Below are 11,233 nucleotides of genomic sequence, written 5' to 3'. Positions count from 1 at the left end.
TTTATGCTTTTAATGGAAGACATATTTATTAATATGGCACAATGAATTCTCCATACTGAAAAAAATAATAGAAATGAATAAAATCTTAAAGTAATTGTGGATTTTTAAATTAAATATAATTTAATGTAGTTATCCTCAACTGTTATATATTTGATTGGCTAGATTATTATTTATTTATTTATTTATTTTTGTGAGTACAATCTAGTTTTATTTATTTCAAGATTAATATGTATTATTTTGCTAAATAAATTCATCGAGAAGCTATGAACTATAAGCGACTTGGCACTAGTACATATATTTCTTTATTTAATGACATTTTTGAATGCAAAAGTGTGGATTTTTTGTACAGTCCATCTCATCAACTATGTGCTGCATTGATTTTGAAAATATGGTTCAATTAATGTGACATCATACCCTGTTCATGTCTTAATCAATCTCCACAATCTATGTTCTAATCTGTATGTTATCATCAAGGCAAAATTTCAGTGATTTCTGCGACTGTGCCTGTTGGAGTTGTGTTATCATGTCATGACCACTAGAGGGTTCTTTACATCACTAATTGAAATGAAGTAAATCTCTGCTGACAGATGCAAACTGCCAATCCTCTCATGGTGGCTCAGTGTTTAATGTAAGCCATCTGTTAATGTACAGCATGGAAGTCTTTATATCCAGATATGAATATCTCTCTCTCTGTGTGTGTGTGTGTGTGTGTGTGCATGTATCTTTCATACGGTTTTTACTGTAATAACAGCCCAACAACATACAATGTGGTGTGAAACAAATTTAATGATAAATAACTGCCTTTAAAACCAAAGTTTAGCCATTTTAGTTTATTTTATGTGATCTTTTGCAGGTGCCATTAATGTTGAAAGGAAAATAAATGACTACACTCTCACAATATTGTAAAATTTTGCTCTTGTTGTGGTTCACATCAGTGAATCTGTGTGTGCTTAAAGCCTTTATGTGGTGCACATTCAAATTTTTTCTACATTAAAAGGTTTAAAAGAAATTGATAGTAATTTTGAAACATATGTATAAAATGATGAGCACTCACATGAGATGAAGACTCCCGTCATATCAGTAGCCTTATAAAAGCTGTTTTATTGCACATGGAGAGGGTCCCCTCATTTGGGCGGCCATATTAGAATCACATGACCAGCTGAATACTACTCGCATAATCTCAGTAACTGTCCTGTTATTTGACACTTTCACTTGTCGATTAAATTAATAATTGCTTACTGTGAATAAGCAATGAATAGTGAATTTCTATAATGGCATCAGTAACTGAAAAACCTTTTTGATTGAATTATGCTGCATCCACACCACTAGGTGTCAGTGTAAGTCCAAGACAACACAAATAAAAAAATACTGCGTGCACCTTTAAGAAACCGCAAGCAAGTACCAAGTATAGGGCCGAGTTTGGAATTGCATACTACCATACTATTCTTACTATTTCTGCCATAGACATACATAGCTGTAATAGTAAGAGTAGTATGTGTAGTATGACATTGCGAACTCTGCATAAGTCTCTGCTGAACAATAATAGGTATTTTCCAATCTGTGGGCGTTTTCCAACCGGGTTGGGCGTTTCTAAACTATCCAATGAATGTAGGGAATCTCAATATTTGTAAACGCCCACTGATTGGGAAAAGCCCATTTTTGTTCTGCGTAGACATAAATATCTCGCAACTACTGCTTAGTTTTGTGTATGCACTTATCTAAATAAACATATAGTAATGTCTCTTATGGCATGAAATCATTTTACAAATGTTTGTTGTTTTTTTTTTTAGACTTCTCATTCTATCGGGCAGGGGGCGGACACAGCTGTTGTTTGGCCACGCCCCACATGTGTGGCTTATACGAAGAAGGCGTGGCTCTGTAAGCTCCTCCTTCATTGCCTCGGCGCGGTACAGTTCCGCTGCGATCAGAGACTCTAGTCTAGTGGATTGGAGCGGAGATCATCGCTGGTTCGGAGACACACAGTTCGGATAACACATCAGATTCAGCAAACACCGTTTATGGTTTTAACTGAAGATTTTACAATGTCTCGCACCGACGAGGTCCACCGCATAACGGAAAATGTCTATAAGGTAAAGTGCATTGAACAAACTGAACAAGTTGATCACAGGTGGCGATCTTCTCACGTTAATTGTGTCATGAAAGTGGCGTGCTTTAGATACGAGTTATGGTTGTCAAATTGTTGTTTATTGCATTGCATTTCATTTAGACGATTCCTTTTTAGTGGGTTTTCGGTCTAAATGTAACATCATTATTGAACTTGATGAGCCATCAAGTTTCATGTTGATCGTATCATGTCATTTAAATGCACCGCACCATGAGAATGAAACTGTTTTTCCTCGTTTGTAAACATAAATATACCTACCTGCTACTTATGATGAGAACATTTTCTTTAACCCTTCCCAGTATCTTTCCTCGCTCTCACCCTTCTTCGCGCACATCTATCTATCTATCTATCTATCTATCTAACTATCTATCTATCTAACTATCTATCTATCTATCTATCTATCTAACTATCTATCTATCTATCTATCTAACTATCTATCAATCTATATATCTAACTAACTATCTATCTAAATAATTGTTTTCTTAACCTCTATCATACTGTATATTCAGCCTCGTTGCAAGCAAGCCTGTCTATACTGGCATGTGTTCTGTTGGGCATTCCTGTATAGGTGTTTGTTGCAACAGGTTTAGTCAATGTACAATTTCATCAATGTTTCAACAGGTTTCTGTTGTAGCTTTTGGCCTGTCACTTAAAAAAAATAAAATAAAAAAAGAATACTTGCCACACCAGAAGGATTATGGTGGCGCTCATCAGAAACTCAAGCCTGTTAAATAGGCCACCTGAAGTCCAACACCTAAAACGAGGACAAAGAATCTATTCTGGTTGATTAAGGACAAGCGGATGTGTCCTGTATCTGGGCTTTTGCATTTTGGGTTCCCTCATGTTAAATTTTAATCAGTCTGCCAGATATTTAAAGGGATAGTTCACCCAAAAATGACAATTATTTTTATCATTTATTCACCTTCATGTTGGTTCAAGCCTGTGTGACTTGTTTTTTCTTAAGTGGAACACCGAAAGAAGATGTTGGGTAGAATGTTAGCCTCAGTCACCATTCACTTTCATTGCATCTTTTTCCATATAAATGAAGTGAATGGTGACTGAGGTTAACATTTTGCCTAAAATCTAATTTTTGTGTTCTACAGAGAATATACTGTTATATGGGTTTGAAACGACATGAGGGTGAGTAAATCACAGCAGAATTTTTTATTTTTGGGTGAATTAACCCTTTAAATTCCACTTATTTATATTACTCTGTAGATTTACATTCCATAAGTGGGTTAGGTCTCATGGGAGAGCTTTGAAATTAGCTCACTGGCTGTCTGTTTGGTTATCTGCTGGTCGTTTGACACAATCATTCTGTGCCAATTATATGTTATCGTGTGTCATGGGTGTTGTGTGCCGGTGGAAAGTGGGCGAGCTGGATCATTTGTTCGACCGGAACCACCCACTGTTCAGATAGCTTGTTAAATCAGCCAGCTAAACAAAATGGATTGGGTTCAAAAGGAGTGCAGTATTGATGAATGTTTGTGGGTTTGTGTGTGTATGGGGGGAAGAGGGATGGTATAAGCGGGACGGACATCAGTAGAAGTGCTGGGATGTCAAACATCTGCTACGGTGTCACAGGAAATCCAGAACATGGCTCTGTGACTCAACGCCAGTTGCATGGGTGTGAGTTTTATAGGGCGTATGTGTGTATGGGTTCTGTTGTTACTCAACTGTGCACACAGAACACTCCCTACCTGCGGGCAATGGTGGTGATCCCGCTGGAGTTGCCATGGATTTAAAACAAACCTCACCTGTGAGTCACAGCCACCCCTCAATCACTCGGCCTCCCTGGCATCAGACAGCCAACATCGGTGGTCCAGTCATCCAGACAGTGCCGGGCTCAGCTGGATCTCTCGGCTCTGTGATTCCATCAGCCTCCAGATGAGCCCGAGCTGCGTGACAACGGCAGGGCTGGCGAGACCTTGGCCAGCTGGAGGGTGACATCACTGGCGGCCACTCACCTGGGTGTGTCGGTGGGTGAGCTGGGGTCAAGCCAATTAGGATCAGTCTAGGCCTCATTATCATGACAGTTTTCGATATTGATTTCTATCAAGTTTAACATTTCATACCATTGCATTCCACATTTTTGTTAGACCTCAAGAATGAATGTAAACATAACTTGTTTGTTTACAAGTAGCATAAAAGTAGCACCACAATTTCACTGTATTTAGCGGACGTTATGCATTTACTCGTGTTCGCGTTGTACATACTGTACATAACGAGCTTTCTTGCATTACAATGGTGGTAACAAACCTCATTTGCTTAAGTTACCTGGTAGATTAACTGAAAGAGCGTGAGAAATGTACATTCTGAATAAAGTATAGTATACCTTGAATGCACTGAAAGTTGCTTTGCATCAAAGGTGCTGCCAAATGCATTCTAAATGCTAATATGTCATTAAAGTGCTGTAAGCCATTTCAGCAGTTTTGCTAATTTACATCATTTTGCTTATTTCAAACAAACAGACTCTCTTCAAAAGCCCGCACAGCAAAGACTTGATGACTTAAATGTTATCCAACCCAACGTCAGCAAACCAGAATGTGCAAAAATGATTCACGGACAGAGAACGTTTATGACTGGCTAGTTTTCTGACTAATAAAAGAAAAGACTATTCCCCTGACCCTCTTTTGCTGTTTACAAAGCCTAGCCCTGTCACAGAGACAACTGTGCTATCTCAGGACACCTATTTAAGTGATCGCTGTTAGCTAGTACGAGTATTTTGTGCATGCTATTCAAAGAAAAAAAAAAATGCTTACAGCACCTATAAATCGGATGTGTTAATATTTAGGCCACGTCCAATCTTATATGTTTTCATTTCAAAATGCATCTTTTTCTCTACGTTTTGGTCTTCCGTCCACACTGAGATGGCTCTTATGACATTGCAAACTGAGCTTTTCGAAAATGCTCTCCCAAGTGGATAAATTTGAAAATCCGCCATTGCATTATACGTAGTGTGAACAGGGGAAACTGAGATATCTGAAAACAATCATGTATTTGTTGTCATGTGACACAGTCATGTGATCCATTCAACCCAAAACAATCAAGATGGTGGCCAATGTTGTAGCAACGTTGTTGTGTCTGCTATCATCTTCGATAGTGTTGTTAAAGATAAATGTTTGTACAACCTTCACATTGCATTCCTTCAATGGCGTCGGGAATTTTACTAGGATTTGCTGTCCGGTAACGGAAAACGAGGACAATTTTCAGACCGCACATGGGACGTCTATTTAAAAAAACAAACAAACAAAAAAATGTATGTGCTGTAAGGGGATTTAAGAGGTTTTGTAATTTTTGTTGTGGACGACAAGCTTTTGGAAAAAGTTTGAAAATGGCAGTGTGGATGGAGAGCGTTTTGAAAATGATAATGGCATTTTTTAATTGTACCTGGATGAAAGTGGACGTAGCTAGATAGTAATATTTTGAGAGTTAAACTTTTAACTAATTTGGTCAACAAGTTTCTCTTCAAACTGTTGCTTCACCACAACAATAATTGACCTGAGAGAGAAGACGTTTACGCATATATTTTCAAATACTGAGAATACAATGCTCACTTGCGTTATAACATTTTTTCTGGCTAGGATTGGGTCAATTGATTAACAAAATAAAAAGCATTTTTCACATACTTGCAATACAGTGCTCTATCATTGGTTTCCGTTTCGCTTCAGGACTTCAAGTGGTGACCCAAAACATAACCTATTTTTAGTCCTGGTTTTATTTTTTATTTTATGTTGTTTAGTATTTTTCTATGTTTTTCAAGAATTAGGGCATGTCACATGGTCCATGTTGGCATCTCCATAATGCCAAGTGACAGATGAATTTGCCCCAAGTTTGATTGTACATGGGGCCAACAAATGTATTCAAACCATACACAATTAGTATGGTTAATTGTGTTGTATTATTTGCATTTATGATTGTCTTTTCCCGCTATCAGAATAGACCTGTGACCCACCAGTACTGGCATGTTTCAGACCTAAAAGTTAGATGGGAACTTCTCCAGTGATCAGGGTGTTGGGTGATGCGTCTGGAGGGGCTGGGCATGTCTCGTCACGTCTTCAGGTGAGACAATGCGATGGGAGTGTCTCCAATACCTCTCCCAAATAGTCAACTCAGAGCGAAGTAAACATGGTTACTATGTTCACACAGTCCAGATGGAAACTCATAGGTGTGCTCATTTGTTTCCTCAGAGTTCACAAGGAGAAAACTATGACTTTTTTTTTTTTTTTTACCATTGAGAGAACCAATTTTTCATGTAGGAAATCTGGACAGGTGGTTTCTTAGCAACAACAAGCTACAAAATGTTTGTCATGTCATCCTATTGAGAGAACTGTACATAGACTGACATAGGAGAACATTCTTTTAGTTATATTCATCAATAATAATTGTTATGAGTCTAAGGCTACATGTGCCAAGATGAGCCATTTTTGATTTTTTGTTTTTAAAGGAATTGTTCACCCAAAAAATAAAATTCTGGTGTCATTTTCTTCTTGTGTAAACATTCTTTAAAATGTCTCCTTTTATGGGTTTGGAACGACATAAGAATAAATAAATGATGTCAGAATTTTCATTTTTGAGTGAACTATTCCTTTCTAATGCCTTTAAGGAGTGCAAGTAGTATATAATGAAATTCCCTCATGCCTTTGACTGCCAAACAATAGACATGTTTGCAGTTATTACTTCAACAAGTTAATGGATCTCTCGACTGGATCTCTCGACTCTGCGATGACTCGTAATTTATTTAATGCGTGTAAAACAGCTTTTACCGGTCGCCTAAAATCTAGGTTTTTGTAGCCGTGTAAGAACTCCCTGGGCCCCAAGAGATTGCATTTATCATAGATTTCCCGACAGTAATTTGAAAGGGAACGGGTTTTATAAGAGATGGATTCACTCCGCACACCCACTCTCCTCTCGTTCTGGGGGTGGATGGCTCTGCGCCGCTGCCACATCTTATTGTCTGAGCTCTCCCTCTCTCGCTCTTCAAAGAGCCCTGTATTTCTAATACACAGAGCTCTCATGAAATATGCACCTTTTTTAACATTAGCAACAACAAGCTTTGGATTTATTGCATAATGAACCAAACACATTAAACCTGACGAGGTTAACTAAGGGTAGAGCTTCATGTTGATGGAATGTGAGATAGCTTGGCTTAACATTTCCATTAATTAAATTGTTTGACATTACATTAAAATGCCTTTTGAAAAGGTCAGAATGACTTTCTTTGTGTCTTTAAAGGAATGTTCTGTGTTCAATAGAAGTTGAACTCTATTGACAGCACTTATCTTGTTTTCAATACTGTTTCGACACATCCTTCGGTTTTTGTATAAAAAAATCATTAAAAATAAATCACAATAACAAAAATGCATGTACGAGTACATGGGCCCAAGCAATAAACCTTAAAATGCACACTGTTATAACCACGAGACCTTAACTTTGTATGTGTTGACATTTGATGGAATCGCTTGATGACCTTGATGTCTGTATATTTTTTTTATCAAATTTTTTAACCTCATTGTCATGATGACAAAATGCTGGTAAATCCGGTAACTTTTGCACGACACACGCAAGGAAGCGGCGTGACGTAACTATCTGTAAAGCATCTGTAAAGCTTACGTGGAGCGAACGCCATTGAAATTATAATGGTAATGAATCAGAAGTTCATTAACCTATAAAGTTGTCCCGCCTCAATAAGGATGGTTAAGACAACTTTACAGCTCTTATTATATACAAGATTTAACTGAATATTAAACTATATTAAATAAAAGTGCTTTAACAAAAATACAGTCTCACATTCATGCTTTTAAACCTTCCAGAATGCTGGACTGGTTAAGTTCTATTGTAAGTGCATATACTGTTAAAAAAAAAAAAAAAATTGTGGAACAAGTTTAAATTTTTGGGGGAAAGACACGATATTTCAAAATATCAAAATATTTTACCTCACAATATTGTATTGATATTCAAATGCCAAGAATCAGTATTTTTTGTTCGATTTTATTTTTTATTTTTATATATATAATATATTTTCTGGTAATAAAGCATTATGTTAATATGCACAGCAATATGTTGATGACTATCAAAAATCAGCTTATAAAACAAAAAACGACAACGTAAGAAACCCAAGAAGTTCAAGCTCAAACTGAGAGAAAAACATGAGATTACGTCCGTTACATGACAATGGGAATATGTCACACGAGACTGTGTGAACTCCGCCCTCTCTTGAATTACATGAGATTTTAAATAAGTCAAAGTGTAAACCAGCATGGACGAAACACTTGCACACATTGGGTAAGCCGGTAAAGACTAATTTCACTGTGAATATGAAAATGGTAGGTTGACATTTCTTGTACTAAACTCGGTTTGTGCTTACTGAAATTCAAAGCACTGCCCCCAGTGGCTGAAGTGGGAAGTTTTTTATTTTTATTTTTTATATATATATATATATATATATATATATATAAGGGCAAGTGCGAGCTCCAGTTTCCAGGTAACATTTTACATTTACATTTTTTTTACATTTTTATGCATTTGGCAGACGCTTTTATCCAAAGCGACTTACAGTGCCCTTATTACAGGGACAATCCCCCTGGAGCAACCTGGAGTTAAGTGCCTTGCTCAAGGACACAATGGTGGTGGCTGTGGGGATTGAACCAACAACCTTCCGCTTACCAGTTCAGTGCTTTAGTCCACTACACCACCACCACAGATGTATGGTGAAGAGGAATGCATACTTTATTTACTATACTCCCAAGCCTAAACCTATCAGTGGAGTAAAAATGTCATCTTGGAGGGAAAATGGAACCTCCAAATCGCCCTTGTCACTTCCTATTTTCAGTGCGGGACGAGAAGCCTGGTCTCTGAAGCTCCTGTCACAACGCGCTATCGTTCACGCCACATGAGAAGGTAAACACTTTAAAGGGATAGTTCACCTAAAAATGAAAATTCTCCCTCATGCCATCCCAGGTGTGTATGGCTTTGTTTCTTCATCAGAACACATTTGAAGAAAAACAGAAAAATATCTTAGCTCATTAGGTCCTTAAAATGTCCTTAATCGATTGTGATCAAACCTTTGAAGCTCAAAATCACAGAGAGTCAGCATAAACGTCATCCATACGACTGGTAAAATGATTGCTTTTGGTGCAAAGAGATAAATCGTCTCTTCTGGTCAGCAGCAGTATGCGCGTGTGACGTAATTGCGTTGGCATGTTCACGCGAGAACAGACGCATGTGCGACACAATCGGAGGAGCAGCACTATTTACAACCGAGAAGGAGGAACGGTTTAGATCTGTATTTAAACACCATTTAAAGTGTTTAACTAAGCTTACACTTTGTCGTCTTGAGCGTAATTAGTGTTGAGTACCACTAAGAGCAAACGTGTGAGATGAAATACAGTGAAATTAGATTAAAAACAAACAAACAAAAAAAATGATCAATTATTTATATTCGACCAAAATGCCATCTCAGAATGAGCTAAGAATATAAAGGTATAACTTTGCAAGAGATTGCAAGCTATCAGTTCGACTCGCCATACTTTTGAAAACGAACCCTAGTGGTAATTAACATTATGCTGTCGATAGAATTTAATGTGTATTGAACCTGGAACATTCCTTTTATAAAAATGAGAAGATAATTAAATATCAAGGGTGGCCTTTGAAAGTGCAGATGAATGTGAGAGAAAGAATGAGGGAGGGAGGGAGGGAGGGATGGAGTGGGTGAGAGAAAGAGAGGTTGTCGATCCTTGTGGAAATGGCCTGTAATTGCTGTGTGGAGATGTAGGCCTGTAATTATTCGGGGAGGAGGAGCGGGCGTTAGGTCACGGAGTCTGCCGAAAGCAACCTTCTCTGCCTCTGATTTCAAGACTAATTTACCAGGGGTTGCTTACATTCATGTAGACAAAGTATAGGATTAGCACAGAGCAAGGTTACATTTATTTCTATCCTTCTTATTGTTGGACCATTTTGGCCCTCAAATGATTCTTTGTCCTGTAGGAACACATTTTCACAGAGTCACAGAGGTCAGTTCTGCTGTGACAAAGGGTGCAAAAGTATTGCACCTTTCTAAAGAGGTCTACTTTAACCTTTGTAACTCAAGGAAGGCTCTCTTGTGAGCAATCTGCTCTTATTTTCTGTAGATAACAAAAGTGGAGGTTGCCTCCTTTTATCTCTTGAGGAGGTTGTGGGAGATTGAAACCTGAGCTTGAAGCAACTACTGTGTTTAAAGTGTGGATTGTACAAACTTAATCCATAATGTTGGGTCCTTTTGCTGTGAACTTTGGCTGTAAATATGATTCATGACTTCGGTCACCTCTGGAGATCAAATCCAACATGTTCTTTTATGTTGCTTAAAGGAATAGTGCACCAAAAAATAGGGTTCTTTTTATTTGTCCATTTAAGTGAAACAAAGCGCAATCTCCCAAACGAATGACTCCTATCCGCTGATTCTTCTGAAACTACAGCACAAAACATGCAGCGCTTACTCACGAATGAATGACTTATGAGCCAGTTTTGAATCTACAGCGTGAAACAAAGCCCAAACTCCCAAACAAATTACTCTTATCTGCTGGTTCTTTTAAAACATAAAGCGTGACCAGTGTAGCACGATTCCCGAATGAATGACTCGTATGAGTTGGTTCTTTTGAATCTACTCCACAAAACATACTGTGCTTCTTCCTGAAAAAATTACTCATCAGCAGGTTCTCTTTAGTGAACAAAAAAAATTATTGAACCACAAGTCCTTCATTTCGTCATATCTGAACCGAAATTAACCTAGAATTGTGACTGTATGTGAACTTGTGTTACTGTAGGCTGCATGAGACTTAAATCCAAGTAATTGCTTCATGGTTGTTGAAATGACAACTTAGTTGTTAATAGGGCTGCTTGGATCACCATGACAACTGCCACGGTGAAGGACACGTAAATGTATCAACTTATAAGACCTTACAAAAACCTGAAATGAATAATATTGCAACTACAACAACCCAAGTTGTTGATATGACCAGGAATGTTCATTATTAAAGTAAATGGGGCCAGTTTTTACTTTAAAAGGCAGCAGGTTTTTAAGGCCCACAAAAATCCATCCTGGGATGTCTTTGTTATTCTTGGCTGATGCTA

The 11,233-nt window shown here is 37.8% G+C and overlaps 1 protein-coding gene across 5 annotated transcripts in view; it reads left to right on the top strand.

The window, feature by feature from the left end:
* Nucleotides 1–1,931: 1,931 nt before the first annotated feature.
* LOC127451718 (brain-specific angiogenesis inhibitor 1-associated protein 2-like) overlaps nt 1,932–11,233 on the top strand; it is a 141,934-nt gene continuing 132,632 nt past the window's right edge. For all 5 annotated transcript variants that reach the window (XR_007899133.1, XM_051716618.1, XM_051716614.1 and 2 more), the window contains exon 1: nt 1,932–2,090. Coding sequence is in view for 4 of the 5 variants with exons in the window: in XM_051716618.1 (XP_051572578.1) it covers nt 2,019–2,090 (72 nt within the window). In the remaining variant the exon portion in view is untranslated. The remainder of the gene's footprint in view (nt 2,091–11,233) is intronic.

Source organism: Myxocyprinus asiaticus, chromosome 14, assembly GCF_019703515.2.
Source record: "Myxocyprinus asiaticus isolate MX2 ecotype Aquarium Trade chromosome 14, UBuf_Myxa_2, whole genome shotgun sequence".
Classification (NCBI taxonomy): Eukaryota; Metazoa; Chordata; class Actinopteri; order Cypriniformes; family Catostomidae; genus Myxocyprinus; species Myxocyprinus asiaticus.
Note: the sequence above shows the minus strand (reverse complement) of the source record. Positions and strands in the feature narration are given on the sequence as shown.